This window comes from Coregonus lavaretus (assembly GCF_964263955.1).
Source record: "Coregonus lavaretus genome assembly, chromosome: 20".
Taxonomy (NCBI): Eukaryota; Metazoa; Chordata; class Actinopteri; order Salmoniformes; family Salmonidae; genus Coregonus; species Coregonus lavaretus.
The window spans coordinates 4,031,440-4,052,606 of record NC_140007.1 but is presented as its reverse complement, the minus strand read 5'-3'; the positions used below and the strand labels follow the sequence as shown (position 1 = coordinate 4,052,606).

The 21,167-nt window shown below is 43.6% G+C and overlaps 1 protein-coding gene across 1 annotated transcript in view; it reads right to left on the bottom strand.

Moving 5' to 3' along the window:
* LOC311147910 (sterile alpha motif domain-containing protein 10-like) overlaps window positions 1–21,167 on the bottom strand; it is a 105,486-nt gene that overhangs the window by 8,961 nt on the left and 75,358 nt on the right. The window contains exons 3-4 of the mRNA XM_084184749.1: window positions 14,886–15,054; window positions 3,120–3,260 (exon numbers count right to left, since the gene is read on the bottom strand). Coding sequence (XP_084040875.1) covers window positions 3,120–3,260; window positions 14,886–15,054 — 310 coding nt within the window. The remainder of the gene's footprint in view (window positions 1–3,119; window positions 3,261–14,885; window positions 15,055–21,167) is intronic.

Sequence of the window (21,167 nt, the reverse complement as noted above, 5' to 3'; positions counted from 1 at the left end):
CTTGAAGAATGGGCAAAAATCCCAGTGGCTAGATGTGCCAAGCTTATAGAGACATACCCCAAGAGACTTGCAGCTGTAATTGCTGCAAAAGGTGGCTCTACAAAGTATTGACTTTGGGGGGGGGGGGTGAATAGTTATGCACGCTCAAGTTCTGTTAGTTTTTTTGTCTTATTTCTTGTTTGTTTCACACAAAAAAATATTTTGCATCTTCAAAGTGGTAGGCATGTTGTGTAAATCAAATGATACAAACCCCACAAAAATCGATTTTAATTCCAGGTTGTAAGGCAACAAAATAGGAAAAATGCCAAGGGGGGTGAATACTTTCGCAAGCCACTGTAAATCCCCCCAAGACAGAGGGAATGAAAGTTTGTAGTGTGCAACAGGGAGCGGCCATTGAATGCAAGCTTCACCTAAACCATTTTTTATTGCATGCCTATCCATGGTTGACGTGTTATGCTCAACCACCACAAAAAAAAAAAAAAGTATAAAAAGAGTAGAACCAGGTCACCTTCTTTTATACTATGATTTGAATATTAGATGTTCAATGTTTTTTTTTAAAGGAATAGTTTCACCGTATTAAAATGAGAGTTCTGTTCACATAACAGGGTTTAAAATGAGTGACAGATGTAAATTAGTAAATAATCACGACATAAATAATTATCTTCAGAAATGACTGTCAAAGCAACAAAATAACTAGGGCTTTACAATGATGGTGAAACTTGGAAAAATTGTTGGATTAAGTGGGTTGAAATCTTTCTAGAAGTGACACAGGGTTGACGGAGGGACACGTCAAAATGTGAATTTTGTAACTTTATTCATATGAAAAAATATTGGCCTATATTAAAGGGCACAGGCTTTTAAAATTCAATATTGGTGCACAATTTCTACTTAAAATATCAAAGGGACGCAAAAGGCACTCTTTTCGTGGAACGACCCAATAGAAGTAATAGGGTTCTGTGCTCAGGGTGATTTGCAATTACAGTGTTGTGAGCATCTGAACCTCCAACAGATAGATCACTCTGTCCAGAGGCTGGAGCAGGAAGGAGCGAGGGATGCAGCCCTGAGGATGAACATTGTTTACTCAGTGCTTTTGTTTACTAACCTCTACCCATGCACACTTAGTGGTAAAGGTCTGGAGAGAAGAAGATGTTAAAAGAGAGAGAAGCAGAAGGGAGAGTCACTTAAAAAACACTGGAGGGCAAAATCTAAAAATATGAAAGTAGTTGCCATGTCTCAGTAGTGTAAAATTATCCTAACATGGTTCAGATCAGCCACAAACCCCAAGCTAGATCCATTCATTTCAATAAAATCGTTGTACCTTAAAAACAAACTTACTCTTTGAGTAAGAGAGCAATCAATGTTTAATATCATGTTCATTTCTGTCAGATTAATCTGAAATGACAGTGTATGATACGAGTCGCCAGGCTGCTGTCCAGCTTCTTTAAAACATTTATAGGACAGCATAGAGAGAGAATCTTTCAGGACTGGGTGAGCTGGAGGATGAGGGTGTGTGTGTGTGCGTGTTTATGTGTGTGTGTGTGTGTGGGGGGGGGAGTACCAACCTGGGACAAACACAGGCTGACAGACAGGTGAAAGGACTATGAATCTGAACTCCTCTCTTAAACCTCCCACACTCAACCTTCCTCCCTCCACTTTCTCCTGTCCTCATCCCAACACTCACTACCTCCACCCCCTGCCCCCTTAATCACCCCTCTCTCACCCACTTCACTTTAACACCGTCTTCACCTCCATCCCTAATCCCATTTTCACCTCCTCTCCTCTCTGCATCCTTCCACCACCTCTAGCCCTCACCTCTCCTCCAAACCACCCTCTTGGTTCTCAGGTGTTTTACAGGGCCACTCAATTAGCTGTCTATGATAGGACACAGTCAAGGCCTGTTGAACTGGGAAATTAAATTTGCCCCTCTATTAATATAAATGCCAACACAGCATTTTAATTATCTCTCTCTTTCTCTGTCTTGCTCCTTCTCTCCCCTTCTTTTTCTCTCATGAATTAAGAGCCTATTGATGCACCCTTGAGTCAATCTAAGTAACATAATAAAAAGATCCCCATCAAAATGTGTCAGTTTAAGATAGAGATATCTGTTTTTTTGCATGGGCTGCGTCTCAATCCACCACTATGTCGGCCTTCCGCATCTGCGGTGGAAGGTGGCCGAGCTACAGCGGTGTTTGTCAGACCATGAGACTTCTCGAAAATCGGTCTTCTCATGAAAACATCTGACCATCTTAAAACAATTACACATGATAGCTTAGTAGAACCCACCTCTGTGTAGAATGTCTGGTATTGGACAGATCTGGCTTAAGCATGTGTAAAGCTACAGACATTCACCATATACACTGAGTACAGAAAAAACATTAAGGACACCTGAGTGTTCCATGACATAGACTGACCAGGTGAATCCAGGTGAAAGCTATGATCCCTTATTGATGTTACTTGTTAAATCCACTTCAATCAGTGTAGATTAAGCCTTGAGACAATTGAGGCATGGATTGTGTATGTGTGCCATTCAGAGGGTGAATGTGCAAGACAAAAAATGTAAGTGCCTTTGAACGGGGTATGGTAGTAGGTGCCAGGCGCACCGGTTTGTGTCAAGAACTGCAACGCTGCTGGGTTTTTCACGCTCAACAGTTTCCCGTGTGTATCAAGAATGGTACACCACCCAAAGGACATCCAGCTTGACACAAATGTGGGAAGCATTGGATTCAAAATGGGCCAGCATCTCTGTGGAATGCTTTCGACACCTTGTAGAGTCCATGCCCCGACTAATTGAGGCTGTTTTGAGGGCAAAATGGGGGGTGCAACTCAATATTAGAAAGGTGTACCTAATGCTTGGTATACTCAGTGTACTGTATGTCTAATGAAGAGAAGTTTTAACATTGTCTAGTTGGTAAAAACAGACTGACAGCAGCCTACTGCTGTGTTCTATCCTGGCTCCAGCAGACTGTCATTAGCAGCTGAATCCAGGTCAGCACATGGTGACTGTAGCTGGCTATTGATGTCTGGATAAGTGTGTTTATGGAACACATTACCTGTCCTTAAGCACACACACACACATGCACAGACGCATGCTCGCATGCTCTCACACACACACTCCTCACCTCTGCTGAGCAGTTGCAGGTTGCGGACCTCCTCTCTGACTTGTAGCTGAAGGACCTGCTGTAGAACCTCCTGTCTCAGTGTCTCCTGGACGATGCCCATCCTCTCCAACTTCTCCCCGTTCAACCTCAGCAATGCACGACCTGGAGGGAGAGAGGCGAGGAAAGAGAGAGAGAGATAGAGAGAGACTATGTTAGAACAGGTGTAGCAAACGGGGATCATACTTGATTCCAATCTCTCATCTCTCTTAAGCCTGTGTTAAAATATGTTTAAAATTATTAATAGACAAAAAAGTGATTGTGATTGTTTTGAATTGTGTTTGGGAAATAAAGATATACATGGTTTTAAAAAGGTAGTGGTAATATTTCATTCCGTACAGAAATCTGTAGGTGTCTCAACTTACTCTGTCCCGCGTCTCAAGCTACACCATACCCAGGTTTGTGCCAAGAGACCACTTTCTTTGGACAAGCTATGTTTTCAAAACTGTTATGTTTACATGAATTCTGATTATTTCCAGGGATACACAACATCCTGAAATATATGTATATCTTTGTTAGAAAGAATACTATATTTCCCTTGATGGAGTGATGCTGAATGTAAAAAAGGGCTCAACTTACCCCACTCTCCCCTACTGCTTGACTACAGGTAACTGCCGAAATAAAGCAGTAAATGAGGGATACAAAGTATATTGAAAGCAGGTACTTCTACACAGGTGTGGTTTCTGAGTTAATTAAGCAATTAACGTCCCATAATGTTTGGGTCATGTAAAAAAAATGCCAAGTTCCCCATTATTTTTTGGATGGGGATGGTGGATGGACGTAAGCATCTCCCTCTGATTCCAAAGGTTGCAAGTTTGAATCGAGCAATAGAAAGTTGTTTTTGAAATGTTTGTTTTAAGCCTATCCCAAACCTTAAAATCTTACCTTAACCATTCGGAGTTAATGCCTAAACATAACCTTAAACACTTTGAAATTCGACGTTTGGAACAACTTCGACATTTGACGTTTGAGAAACATGATGAACGTTTAATTCTGAGGTGAGAGCTGGAAGGTGTGTGTGTGTGTGTGTGTCAGTCACCAGATCTCAACCCTCATCAACAAAGCTCCAAATAATGGGATTTCTCTTGGAAGAATGGTGTCGCATCCTTCCAATAGATTTCCAGACACTTGTAGAATCTATGCCAAGGCGCATTGAAGCTGTTCTGGCGGCTCGTGTTGGCCAAAGCCCTATTAAGACACTTTATGTTGGTGTTTTCTTTATTTTGGCAGTTACCTGTTGTTGGGCCCAAGCTTGCTGTACAACATTGAAACCCATTCAGTCTTTCTACAAACAGGCTCTCAAGATGCTTGATAGAAAGTCCAATAGCCACCACCATTGTAACATCCTCAGAAAGCATGAGCTCCTGATCTGGGAAAGTCTTGTGAAATACACAGACGTATGTCTTGTATTCAAGATCCTATATGGCCTGGCTCCCCCTCCACTTAGTTCATTTATCAAGCAGAACATCCATGGCAGCAGATCCACAAGGTCTGCCATGAGAGGTGACTGTATACTGTAGTTCCCAATAAGGAAAAGCACATTCAGGCTGACGTCTTTCTCTGTGAGAGCTTCCCATGTCTGGAACACACTGCCTTCAGACACAGGTAACTGACCGCGTTTTCACAAAGAACCCAAAGACATGGCTAAAGGACAATCAGGTGCGTGAACACAATCTATAGCTGTTTATAGCTGCTTTCCATGTTGTCTGTTGTCTGTAGCTTATGAGGTGTGTAGACATTGTCTTTTTGTTTTATTGCTTTTTATGTTATTGCTGTCTGTCTGTTTGCTAAGTGTTGCTTGTCATTAGTTGCTCTACATGTGCTCATTGTCTGTCTGTATTGACATTTTAATTATTTTTAATAACCTGCCCAGGGACTGCGGTTGAAAATGAGCCGGCTGGCTAAAAAAGGGACATTTTACAGAAATGTTGATTAATATGCTTTGTCCCTGTAAAAATAAACATAGTAAAGTAAGGGATGTGTGGAACTCACTCCTCAGCCTGAAGTGTCCCCGCTGGCACCACCAAATAGCTAGCTTTTCGGTGGCGCCGACTGGTAAGACGCTTCGGGAGGGCGGTCTTGTGTGCTAGCACGGCAGAGGTCCTGGGTTCGAGCATCAGTACCAGAATCAGGAGGAAGTGGTACTCGCTAAGCAGGCTCCGTTACACAGGCAGTGTTTTTACTTTGTGTGTGTAATGGAGTGCACATGCATGTGCTGTCTGTGTGTGTGTGTGTGTGTGTGTGTGTGTGTGTGTGTGCTGTTAGACCTGCTGATTTATATCTAAGCGTTAACTGTGTTTTCTCTGCTTTACCCACGAGTCGTTGAATTAATGACAGCGAGCAGGACGGCTCAGTGAGGTTTATTCAGCCAGATGATTTACTGAGGATGTCTCAACTAGAACACCAAGGTGTAAGACCCCCAGGACCACACACATTTAACATACCATTACCCACAGTAAGCATCCCGCTTTACACAGGGAGAGAGAGGGGGATGGCACACACACAGAGAAACACAGAGACCAGAGACGACACATCCATTATACACACACGTGTGCACGTGCTTCCGAACGGTAGGGGATTGTCCTTCAAATCATTCAGAGAGTGCAGGAATCCATCATAGCTGTAGCAGCCCAGTGTGAGGTCTACATGATAATTAGACACATTACTCATACTGTTAGCGCTCCTAATCAATCCATCCATTCTCATTTACCTCTCTGGACATGGACACACCGCAAAAACCCAGCATAGACACACACACACAGTCACACACACAACCGCACACATAGTCACAGGCACACACACATAGTTACACGCTGGCATGCGAGCAAGTGACAATACAACAAAAAAAACTTTGATCTCAGAGCTGGCAGAGAAATCCAACTAATCTCTTCTCCTCCTCACTCCCTCCCTCCATACCTACTTCCCTCCATTTCAGGAAGTCTAGAAGTTGTGGGCTAGTTGAAAGGATTACTGTGGTATCCTCCTGGTGACACCACTTACAGCAGCTCCCTGTCTACCCCTAACAGAGGAACAAGAGGAAGCGGAGGCAACTCACTGCTCCTCCAGGGAGAACAAACAAACACACCAACCAACCGCTCTCCTCTCTCATCTCACTTTACACTGGAAAAGGGCCTGGGGTATCCCCCTGATGACACCACTTACACCAGCTCCCTGTCTTCCTGCCCATTGTCAGTGTTCTACACAAGCAACACAGGGAGCCCTGTCTGTTCTACTAACACTCATTCTATAAGGGACCCAAGAGGACAGGCTAGTAGAGCAGGACCAGACAGACCAGGACAAGACGTCATTGACCCACATACTGATGGAAGGCTGGAGGGCACACAACAATATCTCCAATAAGGGGTCCCTTGTGGCATGCACACACTCCACTGGCGAGCTGAATCACCACACTTATTTTATGAGAGAGAGAGAGAGAGAGAGAGAGAGAGAGAGAGAGAGAGAGAGAGAGAGAGAGAGAGAGAGAGAGAGAGAGAGAGAGAGAGAGAGAGAGAGAGAGAGAACTGTTCGGCTGCTGTGTACCTGCAGGAAACATTTGCTTTGACAAACAGCAAGGTTCCCACAAATAATAGATCTCTCTCTCTCTCTGTGTGTGTGTATGTCAAGGGCGTTGTTCCTGCTCTATGTCCATGTGAGGGATTGTGTTCCTCTTTAACTTACCTCTCCTCTGTGTTCAGGTGCTTTCAGCCCCCCCCCCCCCCCCCACACACACCTCTACACAGCCCTCTCTCTCCCACCTCAGCCGGTGTGTCTCTCCTTCCTGCCCCCAGAAATGTGGTGTCCTAGAAAAGCGCTGCCCTTGGTTCCTTTGTGTACAAATGAGACAAAGCAGATGAAAAGAGCTCCAATCCAATTCCCCTCCGACATACTTAATACAGAGCCTAATAATGGGCTTCAGGGCATAGCCCTCAAATAGAAGGAGAGGATAAAGAGAGAAGGGAAGAGAACACTAAATAGAAGGGTTGTCCCACAGAAAGAGGGCCTTTTGCATCCTTTGATATTTTAAGTAGAAATTGTGCACCAATATTGAATTTAAGCCTGTTATATTAAATGAAGTGCCCTTTAATATAGACCACATGGATGATTCAATAAATCTGAGCGGGTCGAGCATAACACGTCAACTAGCTTCCATTCAGGGGGTGATTTATGGCTGATTTAAGATTAAATCATTAACCCTGTTACTTTATTTGGCACTTACTATAGTCATTTCTTTGAAAGGCTGGTCATGGCTCACATCAACACCATTATCACAGAAACCCTAGACCCACTCCAATTTGCATACCGCCCCAAAAGATCCACAGATGATGCAATCTCTATTGCACTCCACAATGCCCTTTCCAACCTGGAAAAGAGGAACACCTATGTGAGAATGTTATTAATTGACTACAGCTCAGCGTTCAACACAATAGTGCCCTCAAAGCTCATCACTAAGCTAAGGACCCTGGGACTAAACACCTCCCTCTGCAACTGGATCCTGGACTTCCAGACGGGCCGCCCCCAGGTTGTAAGGGTAGGTAACAACACATCTGCCACGCTGATCCTCAACACGGGGGCCCCTCAGGGGTGCGTGCTCAGTCCCCTCCTGTACTCCCTGTTCACCCATGACTGCATGGCCAGGCACGACTCCAACACCATCATTAAGTTTGCCAATGACACAACAGTGGTAAGCCTGATCACCGACAACGATAAGACAGCCTATAGGGTGGAGGTCAGAGACTTGGCTGTGTTGTGCCAGGATAACAACCTCTACCTCAATGTGATCAAGACAAAGGAGATGATTGTGGACTACAGCAAAAAAAAAGAGGACTGAGCACGCCCCCATTCTCATCGACGGGGTTGTAGTGGAACAGGTTGAGAGCTTCAAGTTCCTTGGTGTCCACATCACCAACAAACTATCATGGTCCAAACACACCAAGACAGTCATGAAGAGGGCACGACAAAGCCTATTCCCCCTCAGGAAATTATTATTATTATTATTTAGGAAACTGAAAAGATTTGGCATGGGTCCTCAGATCCTCAAAAAGGTATACACCATCGAGAGCCTGGTATGGCAACTGCTCGGCCTCCGACCGCAAGGCACTACAGAGGGTAGTGCGTATGGCCCAGTACACCACTCTGTCCAATGGTAAACATCCAGGACCTCTATACCAGGCGGTGTCAGAGGAAGGCCCTAAAAATTATCAAAGACTCCAGCCACCCTAGTCATAGACTGTTCTCTCTGCTACCGCACAGCAAGCGGTACCGGAGCGCTAAGTCTAGGTCCAAAAGGCTTCTTAACAGCTTCTACCCCCAAGCCATAAGACTCCTGAACAGCTAATCATGGCTACCCGGACTATTTGCATTACTTATCTACTTATCTATTTTTTACTTAACACTTTTTTTTTTCTTTTTTTTAAACTGCATTGTTGGTTAAGGGCTTGTAAGTAAGCATTTCACTGTAATGCCTACACCTGTTGTATTCGGCGCATGTGGCAAATAAAATTTGATTTTAATTGATTTAATTATTTGAGAAATTCGTGAAATCCCTGAGCGGTTTCCTTCCTCTCTGGCAACTGAGCTAGGAAGGATGCCTGTAGCTTTTTGAATTTTTACCCATCTACCAATAGGTGCCCTTTTTTGTGAGGCATTGGAAAAGCTCCCTGGTCTTTGTGGTTGAATCTATGTTTGAAATTCACGCTCAACTGAGAAACCATACAGATAATTGTATGTGTGGGATACAGAGAGGTAGTCATCCATGCAACCTATTATGTGACTTGTTGAGCACATTTTTACTCCTGAACTTATTTAGGCCATAACAAAAGGGTTGACTACTTATTGAATCAAGACATTTCAGCTTTAAATCTTTTGTACATTCAAAAAATAAAACATAAAAACATTATTCCACTTCGACATTATCGGGTATTGTGTGTAGGCCAGTGACACAATATTTTTTTTAAATCACTAAATGTGGAAAAAGTCAAGGTGTGTGAATACTTTCTAAAGACACTTCAGGCTACCACCAGTAACAACTAATAAGCCAGGTTTGCTAGCAACTTGGGAAACAATAGGCTATAAATGTGCACATTCATTTTTCCCATAGGGGATTTTAGAAACACTTAAAATAAGGGCTGTGTTTCGTGTAGGCTTACCCTGGCGTGACGTTTTGATAACTCTCTCGGTAGGCTTACCCTGGCGTGACGTTTTGATAACTCTCTCGGTAGGCTTACCCTGGCGTGACGTTTTGCTAACTCTCTCGGACAAGGTGACGTTTATCAATATATGATTGGAACCATTTCCCTGTTACTGACAGCGGGATGAACAGGCCGTGGCTCGGGTGGTTGATGTCCTTGATTATATTTTTTGGCCTTCCTGTGACATCGGATGCTGTAGGTGTCCTGGAGGGCAGGCAGTGTGCCCCCGGTGATGCGTTGGGCAGACCGCACCACCCTCTGGAGAGCCCTGCGATTGCGGGCGTTTTGGATGTTTTGTGCACAAAAGTGTCTTATTAGGAATTTTCTAATCTGACTTCTCTATGTGGCCGTCTATGGAAATTGTCTTTCTGGGCCGGGCGTCAGTTAAACTGCAGTACCGAACCAAAACTGTAGGAGCAATCTAAACTATGCTTCTAGACCCTGGCCCCTTGGTCCAAACCGATGCTGACATGATGCGCCAGAAAATGTAGCCAAACTTTAATGAGACTTTTAATTACATACAGTGTCTTCGGAATGTATACAGACCCCTTGACTTTTTCCACATTTTGTTACATTACAGCCTTATTCTAAAATGTATTAAATATTTTTTTCCCCCTCATCAATATACACACAATACCCCATAATGACAAAGCTAAAACTGGTTTTTAGAAATGTTTGCTAATTTATTAAAAATAGCTTCTTTTTTTTTACATTTACAAAGGCATTCAGACCCTTTACTTTGTTGAAGCACCTTTGACAGCGATTACAGCATTGAGTCTTCTTGGGTATGACGCTTCAAGCTTGGCACACCTGTATTTGGGGAGTTTCTCCCATTCTTCTCTTCAGATCCTCTCAAGCTCTGTCAGCTTGGACGGTGAGCGTTGCTGCACACCTATTTGCAGGTCTCTCCAGAGATGTTCAATTGGGTTCAAGTCCGGGCTCTGGCTGGGCCACTCAAGGACATTGAGAGATTTGTCCCGAAGCCACTCCTGCGTTGTCTTGGCTGTGTGCTCTGACGTGCACTGTCAACTGTGGGACCTTATATAGACCAGTGTGTGCCTTTCCAAATAATGTCCAATCAATTGAATATACCACAGGTGGGCTCCAATCAAGGATGATCAATGGAAACAGGATGCACCTGAGCTCAATTTTGAGTCTCATAGCAAAGGGTCTGAATACTTATGTAAATAAGGTATTTCTGTTTTAATTTGTAATAAATGTGTTAACATTTCAAAAAAACTGTTTTCGCTTTGTCATTATGGGGTCTTGTTAGTAGATTGCTGAGGATTTGTTTTTATTTCATCCATTTTAGAATAATTTGCAAAAAGTCTGAATACTTTCCTAAGGCACTGTAAATATAGGCAGGGGTGTAGAGGGTAAACGCACGTAAAAGCCGTTTACGCATCTTTCTATTTGTGAAATATTGTTTACTCACCTTTTTATTTTTTAAATGATCGTTTACCCACTTATTAATGCGTTCCCAGAGTTGATCAAAGCTCAGAAACGAATATTCTTGATCTGAGTTCTAATCGCACCTGGCTCTCTGCGAACAAGTGGAATCATGATTCAGGTATGCTTGTTATGTTCGCCTGCTCCCCCCGGATTTGCCTTGTTAGCAGCGCTTTCATTCACCACTCTGTCCAATGGTAAACTCCGCCCACGGCACAGGCCGAGACGTGAAATGAACTAATCAGCCCAAAACAACACTGGCAAGTGGCAAGTACAGATGCTTGCAAGATGCCGGACATAAGGCAATTTGTTAAACGTCCCTCGACTCCTGTCGTGTCAACAGACATCCCCCAAACAAACAAGAAAGATCTCGGAGAATGAGTGTACAACTGGTAAATAGTCACTGATATTTCAGTCAGGTGGCCAGCTAGCTAGCTAGCTCAAGCCAAGGGCTCTGGCTACTGATAGCCAGCTAGCTAGCTAATGTTATAGCTAGCTAACTGGCTAGAAGGATGAAGTTAGATGCTAACGTTAAACAAAGCCTGACCTCAGCAGGAGCAGTTTGCTGAAATTAAGCTAGCTATAATCTTTACATTAAACATTGACATTTTAGTCATTTAGCAGACGCTCTTGTCCAGAGCGACTTACAGGAGCAATTAGGGTTAAGTACCTTGCTCAAGGGTACATCAACAGATTTTTCACCTAGTCGGCTCAGAGATTCGAACCAGCAACCTTTCGATTACTGGACCAACGCTCCACTAGGCTACCTGCCGCCCTGTCTACTATAAGTTCTCAAAACAAAATAACTTTGCATTACAGAGAGTATTGAGACAGACAGTGGTGAGGCAGGCTGCAATGCAGGAGGCAAAGGAGACAGAGTGGAAGCAATCAGGGAGAGAGGTTAGTAGGACAGTGGTTCCCAAACTTGGGGTCGGGGACCAATGTGGAGTCCCCTGCATTTGAAATGGGCTCCCCTGAGAGAATCTGTAATCATATCAAACACATTTTTTTTTCTTCAAATGGGTATAGAATACAACATGTTAAAGTCAACTAAGGGCCTTTTACACTGTTAGAATGCACTTTCATGTCATTATGTGTTGGGATAGCCTGTGGGACCAAAAATGAAATATAAAGACAATTGAAATATAATATTACAGAGAGTAATGAGACAGACAGTGGTGAGGCTGAGGCAAGCTGCGATGCAGGAGGAGACAGAGAGAGAGGAAGCAAGCAGATAGAGAGGCTAGCCAAGCATTTGGACAGTTGAGTAAAGCAACACCTACACTCTCAAATGCCCACTGGAGTTTATAGTTTACCCACCTTGTTTTACCACTACATCACTAAAATTAGGCTAAATGCAAGTCATGTTTGACAAATATTTTACATTTACATTTTAGTCATTTAGCAGACGCTCTTATCCAGAGCAACTTACAGTTAGTGAGTGCATACATGTTCATACTTGTCCAGAGGGACTTTAACATTAACATTAACGTTTAAAGGCTTGATTCTGTCGAAAATACTTGAGCCACGGTTTGTTCAGATCAAATGGTCACAAGGCCGGAGAGTGAAGGACAGAAATGTTGAGGGAATTATTTTATAAACAGTCAAATCAACATTATTTTATTGTCCAGCAGCCAAAGGCACAATCCTAGTCATATTAGCAACCCATGATAGTTGATGCATCTTTAGATCTCCACTCTTTCTTAATTTCTACCAGATATTTCATCTCTGTCATATGAAACCACTAGCTCACGCGCTTCTGAGAACGGTTTTTTCCAGCTAATGGCAGTGTCAGCCAATCAGCTCCATTGTTGTTCAACGAGACGTGCCTTTCCATAATGGCTGCTGTGGCTACTGCTAGCTAGCATGAGGACAAAAAGGGCCGTTTTCTGGGAAAACAAGTAGTATTTCAATCTTATCGATGGAGCAGTGTGGATAAAGGTACAATTTGGAGTATAGTGGCATATCCCATCCCTGCATTGAGGTACGTTTTCTGACCCATGTCTCGCACCGGCTCCACAATGTCTTAATGTAACCATGATTGCGTTCCGACACCAGTGCAGCTCAGTGTAAACCAATGACTGTATATATGAATGTGTAAACAAGCACAACGGTAGGGTAGGTATCTTCTGGCAAGCTCGTAGCCTACAGCCATGTGCGCATGGCTGAGTTTATAATATAAAGAAATACAACTTTATCAACATTTTAAGCTTCTTTGCTTAGATTTTTTTATTGATGTTCAGTTGTATCTGTTGTCCCAGAACTGTCCAGAGTCTGTTTTGAACCGTTCTAGACATATTTTTATCATCCCAGGGACGATGGGAGACCCTTAATTTAGAGCCCTGGAGGGATTCTTATAAAGACATGAAAAGTATTTGGTTTTTTATTTAACTAGGCAAGTCAGTTAAGAACAAATTCTTATTTACAATGACAGCCTACACCAGCCAACCCTGGACGACGCTGGGCCAATTGTGCCCCACCCTATGGGACTCCCAATCACGGCCGGTTGAGATACAGCCTGGAATCGAACCAGGGGGTCTGTAGTGACGCCTCAAGCACTGAGATGCAGTGCCTTAGACCGCTGCGCAACTCGGGAGACCATATAGGTTGTAATATTTTATAGGCTACCAAGGCTGGCCAACCTTCCTCCTGGAGAGGGGGGGGGGGGGGGGGGGGGACAAGTGACTTGGGCTTTCGGATATGTAAAAAATCAGTCCCACTTGTCCATCTAAAAAAGTTAATGTCAAGCCTTGCAATTCAGGTTCTATTTGTAATTATATGGCTAGCTGATTCTCTACTTACCAGTGACCAGTCACTGGTGCTGCCTGTAGCTTCCACCTTTTATACACATAATAATGAGACAAACTGACTGCACCTGATGTGTGTGTGTGCTCGGTCATGTACAGTGTCTGTAATAGAATATACTGTATAAATATAATAGATAAGATATCTGTTGCTGCTGTTGCTGCTACAGTGTGACATCCCCTTTATGGGTTATTTGTGATCCTAAGGCAGATAAACACTGTGCGCGTGTCAAGGTGCAGAGTGACGTATGTGAGTGGTGGCCGACCATGCAGTTTAGAAAAGCTATCTGTTCTCCGTGAGTGGCTGTGAAAGGGACCTGCTCTATACCGTCTGACTCAAGGCTAAGAGAACTCAGCATTCATATACTGTACGTACATCCACTGAGTGTATAAAACATTAAGGACACCTGCTCTTTCCATGACATAGACTGACCAGGTGAATCCAGGTGAAAGCTATGATCGTTTATTGATGTCACTTGTTAAATCCACTTCAAATCAGTGTAGATGAAGGGGAGGAAACAGGTTAAAGAAGGATTTTTAAGCCTTGAGACAATTGAGACATGGATTGTGTATGTGTGCTATTCAGAGGGTGAATGGGCAAGACAAAGGATTTAAGTGCCTTTGAACGGGGTATGGTAGGTGCCAGGTGCATCAGTTTGTGTCAAGAACTGCAACGCTGCTGGATTTTTCACGCTCAACAGTTTCCCGTGTGTTTCAAGAATGGTCCACCACCCAAAGGACATCCAGCCAACTTGACACTTGGGAAGCATTGGAGTCAACATTGACCAGCATCCCTGTGGAATGCTTTTGACACCTTAAAGAGTCCATGCCACAACGAATTGAGGCTGTTCTGATGGCAAAAGGGGGGGGGGGGGGGGGGTGCAACTCAATTTTAGGAAGATGTCCTTAATGTTTTGTACACTCAGTGTATAGTGTCTGTGTGTGCCTGAATGTGTGTGTGAGAATGTGAATGTGTGTGTGGATGTCTGTTATTATGTGTGTGTGTGTGTGTGTGTGTGTGTGTGCGAGAATCGATAACAGCTTAAACTATGCCAGTTTTTCCAGCTTTCCTTTTCTTTCACAAAAATGCAGCATTCCTTCTTTCTTAACTCACATCGCATGAATGGTCTTTAAATCTCCTTGTGAGAGATTTGGGTGTAAACCGTGTCCTAAGTCCCACAGTTGAAAAGCTAAGATGTGGAACCAGGGAACTAAAAATTAAACTTTGAGATTTGGTTTCTCAGGGTAAGCCTTTTCAGAGCCATGCCTGAACTGGTCCCACACATTACCTGTGATAGCGTGGTGGGAGAAGGCTTCTACATAGGTTAGGTAGTTGTGTGGACAGTGTTTTTTCAGCCACTTGCAGACGTCCTGTTGGGTCCACAGCACCACTGGTTTGGACAGACTGGACAGCGTAGGGCTGGTGTGGTACACAGTGAAGGCTTCGCCTGGATGCAGCTGAAACACACAGAGTATGGGGGTTACAGTGTGTGTGTGTGTGTGTGTGTGTGTGTGTGTGTGTGTGTGTGTGTTTGTGTGTGTATACATTATATGTTTAAATTGTGTGAGAGACCATGGAAGCATAAAAAAACAGATGTCATGATATGATGTTTTGTTGTGTGAACGTACTCTTTGTGTTTTTTTTGTTTGTTTTTAGTCATTTAGCAGAGCAACTTACAGGAGCAATTTGGATTAAGTGCCTTGCTCTAAGGCACATCGACAGATTTTTCACCTAGTCGGCTCGGGGATTAGAACCAGCGACCTTTTGGTTACTGGCACAACGCTCTTAGCCACTAAGCTACCTGCTGCTGTTGTGACTGAGTGATTGTGAACATTATTTGTGGTGACTGAGTGTGTGTGTCATCTTTGACTCTTCCAGGTCAGGTCAGCTGCCTTAGTGCTCCCAGCAGTGTGATGGCTGTGGCCCCTGCTGTGTGAGATATGACAGTGTCTGTCACCTCTTCCCCCCTTCTTAACAAGGTTAAGAAAGCTGTGACATTGCCTTTGACCCTGCTTCTGCTTTGTAACACTCTCACACATGTGCGCACACGCACACACACACACACACACACACACACAATGGCTGAGATCTCTCTGCCCCCCATCCAGCTCTCTCTCACACATCCTTTATTCAGAAGGCATAATTACAGAGTTTAATAAGTCCATTCATAAGGTCATTGACCGTTAATAAGGTCAGAGCAGAGCCAGCATCTCTCTGATGGATTAATGGATTATTTTTATACATGCCTCCTATTAATCCAGCCTGTGATTGGCCCAGTGGAAGCAAGGCAATCGGCTAACATCCTTTATTTCCCTAAAATCTGTCATATAAACAGAGTTTTAAAAAGGCTCTCCACCATCACTCGATTTCATATTGCCACATACAGGTAACTACCAAAATACAGGAAACACTAACTTAAAGTGTCTTAATAGGGTGTTGGGCCACCACAAGCCAGAACGGCTTCAATGCACCTTGGCATAGATTCTACAAGTGTCTGGAACTCTGTTGGAGGGATGCGACTCCATTCTTCCATGAGAAATCCCATCATTTGGTGTTTTGTTGATGGTGGTAGAAATGATGGTCTCAGGTGCTGCTCCAGAATCTCCATAAGTCTTCGATTGTGTTGAGAACTGGTGACTGAGATGACCATGGCATATGGTTTACATTGTTTTCATGCTCATCAAACCATTCAGTGACCACTCGTGCCCTGTGGATGGCGGCATTGTCATCCTATGTGGGCATAGCCATGGTAGCCAAAATAATGGCCTGCCCAGCTTTTTTATACATGACTCTAAGCATGATGGGATGTTAATTTTTGTGGCGGTCACAAAATTTCGTCAGCTGGTGATTGTCATGCAAATAACTGTTGGTCTCACGGTAATTGACCGTTAATTAACATAAACACATTTAGCATCTCCTGGCATCCACGCATAGCCTACAAGCCACTGATGCAGACCTTTGGAACATCTACATTTTAAAAAGTCTAATAAATCCATGTAATATAGCATACACCTTCACAATAAATCCATTATTTATTTTAGACAGGTCTAAAGAAGCATGATATGAAGAAAATGTAGTCTATTTCAGAAGAACATACTCTTAGTTGTCCTTATGTTAGGCCCTGATCTGGCTATGCCAAATGGCTGTGGGCTACACTAGTTCATTTAGCAGACAAGATTTGCTTATAATTCCGTGGCATTATTTTATATTATTTTATAGTATAAAGAATACAATTGAACAAAGCTGAATAAAACAGAAATATTTTCTGCAAACGATTTGAGGGAGTGCACACATGCGGCTATGCTGTGTTGAGCAGTTAACAAAGAAATAGGTATTCCTATATGCTTAATTTAGAGTTATTAATGTAACTTTAGTTGTTCTACAAACATTGGGCTATATGTCTAGATTTTTAATTAATTTTAAGGCTGCATCATGCGACTCTAAGGATGATTTGAAAAAAAGTAACTTGAAAGGCATTAGCTCTGCTTGGTTTTTGCGCAGGCTGTACACACTTCATTAGTCTCTCATTCACAATTTGACAAGCACTTGATAATGCCTTGAATTTCACGGCGGCATCCCCTTTGTGGCCATAATGCACCCTAAAAAATCCATGCCTTTGTTGTGCCCTTCTCACTGAGTGCGCACTCCGAAGTGCTCTCCATCAGGTGATCGGGTCTTTCTCACAGGCTACAAGTCCTTATCCAATTCCGAGGTGCATATTGAAGATATTGGAAGAACTGTCCACATTTACTTTCGTCAGCCAACAAGATGAGTAGGCCTAACAAACAGCAAAAGCACTAGCCTATGTCAGTCTACTATCCCCCATAGTACAAAAGTTGACATATTCTATTCTGTGCAAGAAATACATATTCCAAACATAGTCTGGGACAGTTGTGGGATGCAATAGATCCCAAATTAATACAACCACTAGCATCCCCAAAAAGTTTTATGCACTGTGCTGGGGAAAAATACATAAGACGCTTTTCCCCTGATTCATTTTCATGCCAGCGAGGTAGGCTATACTCCTGTTGTAATGATAAGCAATGTGGTTAATATTAGGAAAGTTGAGAAATAAATATACTAGGCCTAGCCTATAGAAAGCTGATGGGATCCTCCTCTTTTTAATAGAGACCATCACTCTGTTTTCTCACGCAATTGCATAGCTTATAGAAGAATTGCGCAACATCAGCTCATGGGCTCTCATTAAGTGTTTGATTAGATTTTCGATTACATTTGCATTGATGTCAGAATGATTAGAGGGACAATAGAGTGCTGAGTACCAGGCAGTTAGCAAGTTTGGTAGGCTACTAATGACCATCAGCAGCATCAGAGCTTGGAGAAGCCTAGTTTACCGTGATAAACGGTCATGTGGAATTTGACTGCCTTCATGACTCGTGACTGCCGGTGTGGCGGTAATACCGTCACCTCAACAGCCCTACGACACACACAGTTTTCATCTGTACGCAATAGTAGTGTGTAGCACTATGCCCAATATTCCCCTAATCACACACATACTTCACTCCCTGCTCAATAATGCACATTTTAATAACCCACATCTATTTATTGCACCGCTCACCCTTAATTAAGATCAAGTTGGAGTGTGTGTGTGTGTGTGAAAAGCTTTCTTGGTTTTAGACAGCTCTTTCTCTCCCTTCAGGGAGAGGATGATTCATTCTGAATACAGAGTCAACAGCAAGGCTGTATTTAGTGTTGTACATAAGCCACTCTGACTGACAGAATTGGTTAGCTAATAAAGACAAGGCTATCACTACTGTGTCCTGATTCAATGTATGGAGAGGATAGAACAATAGGGTCAGACAGTCAGACAGGCTTCAAGACAGAGAGAGAGAGACAGAGAGAGACAGTCAGCGAGCAAGACAGGCAGAGAGTGAGACAGCAAAGTGTGAGAGACAGACGTGACGGGAAGAGATGCGAGAGAGAGAGAGAGATAGAGAAAGAGGAGAGGGCATGTGAAACTAGAATTTGACAGTGGCTCAAATATCAAAGTGACTAATGGCCCTCATCATCAGCAGACCAGACAGAGGGGAAATGGAAAGAGGAGATTCTCTTTATATCCCTCCCCCCTGCTCTTCTCTCCACTCCTCTAGTTTCTGTTCTGTTGTCTCTCTCTGCCTCTCTCCTTCCTTCCCTCCTCTAGTTTCATAGCCATTCATCTCCCCTCGGCCAGTGGGCCAGCTCTGTGCTGTAAGCACTCACCCTTAACTCCTAGATACCTACTTCTGTCACACCACAGAACCTCTCATTCGTTACACACCAGAAAGAGAGGAGGGGGAGTTGTGTGTGAATGTGTGGAGCGGTATATGAATGGGATCTCAACCATGTAACAGTCATCTTTGACTGTTTGTCCCAGAGGATGGAGAGGGGATGTGGTGATTGAACGAGAGACGCTTCTGTGGATGATGGTCTTAAATTAAAGATAATGTCACTCCTCTCTAGGCTCCCATTTTTGATTGTGGGTATTGTGCCTGGTCCATGAGTATTGGTAGCAATTGTAGAATACTAATTGAATGTGAATGTGTCATCTTTAGTCATTCTATCAAACAATAATCAGTTATTTCTATATCTTTCTTTGTCAGCCCTATTTACAGTATTTTCCTCTAGAGAACAGGCAACCTAGATGTGTTCCCTTGTCCCCCTTGTCTCTTTGATTCATTCCTGTATTAATCTCTATTGTCTTCTTTCTCCCCTGTCCTCCTCCTCCTCTCTCTGGACTATATTAATCCCTCTGTTCCTATCCTTCAACCACCTCTCCTTCCTTCCTTCCCTTTTCATTTTGTTCTCTGATGACTTTCACCTCCTCTACTCCCCATCAAGTCCAATACTCTCCCTCTCCTCTGACTCTCTCTACACTGACACCTCCCTCTCTCTACTCTCCTTGTCCTATGCCCCTCCCTCCATCTTGCCATCCCTCTCTTTCTCCCCTCCTGCACCTTTTTTCCTCTCCTCTCCTCTCATTTCCTCTCCTCTCATTTCCTCTCCTTTCCTCTCAGCAGCTCGAACTTGAGCTCTGAGTTTCTAGCAGTCCGTCTGAGTGTCTGGTGTATGTATGAGAGAAAGTTTGTGTCTTTGCCACTGCACGTCTTTCTGTGTGTGTGTGTCCTCTGTCCTCCAGTGGCGCTGAATCAGGGATTAGAGGAGTCCAGGGCTCCTTAAAATTCCCCCTCCCTCCCCAATAAGACATTCAGCCTCCTCCCTAGAGCCTGCTGGTCCCGGGCCCTCTGCACCTCAGTCGACACACTCCCCTGCCCCCTGATACACACAAACACACACACACACACACACACCCTCATTGATCAAAAGGGCTCAGCCAATTAACAGAGGAAAGCTCTGGAAGTGTGTGTGTGTTACAAAGCAGAAGCAGGGTAGACAGCAATGTCACAGCTTTCTGAACACTGTTAACACTCTCTCCCAATTCCCATCCTCCCTCTGCAATCCATCTCTTGCCCTTTTGCCTCTGTCTATCACTCCGTCGCTCTTCTTCTTTCACTCTCTCTTCACACTCCCCTCCCTTTGAATACCCTCATCTTTGACCTTCTCTCTTCTCTCCGCCTCTATCTCTCCTCCTCTCTCCCCTTTCTCTCTTCCCTTTTCATTTTCTTTCCCTCCTTCTTCTCTCCTTTACTGTCGTCATTATTAAATCACCCCTTTAATATCTATCCCCACCCCAAAGTCACTGACAGACATGAGTCGCACCATCCTTCATTTTCCCCTCACACCTCCCCAGCCCCTACCTCTATCAATCACAATAACCCTTCATATACCCCTCCTCCAGCATTCACACCAAAGGCCCCTATAATATCTCCATCCATTCTTATCTCCCTTCTTCTATAGTATCAGAATCCCTCATATGTCCCTATTTCCACAGGAAACCTCATATGTCCCTCCCTTTATATTATGCTTGATACAGCCTTACTACATCTCATTCCAGAATCCATGAGCTCACTCCACTATTCATTCAGACTCCTTGACCATTGAGTGAGAGGACTGGGTCCCTGCAAAGCAGCCTGTCTCAGTCATACGCAGATGGCTCTCTCTAAGGACGTTGTGCCAGTAAAATGTCCATGACCTCAGTGGATGTGAGCACACTTCATTTGGGCTGGATTTCTTCTTCTTCTTCTTTCTCTGTCTGCTCTCTCTTTCTCAACTGTCTACAAAACGGACAAACTACAAAAAAATAGAGAATAAAACCAAGCCAACCAACCACCAAACCAAGCCTCTCAACATACACAACTGGACACACTTTTTCTTCTCTATGCATTCACGTTCTTTTCTGAAGGAAAATTGTTCTTTACGTGGTTTCTGCTGCTCAGGTCAGTGACTGTCAGTAATGAGGAATCTATACTAATCAGAGGCCAATGCATCCCTCTCCCTCTCCCTCCCATTGGACAGTTAGATCCCTCAAATGAACCCCAGTGTTATGTTGTCAGCAGACAGAAAGTAGAAGTGGACACAGTGTATTGATCTTGGTTGGTGATGGTCTTTCTTTGTTGGAACTTCATCAAATGTACTTGATACAGTGAGGGAAAAAAGTATTTGATCCCCTGCTGAT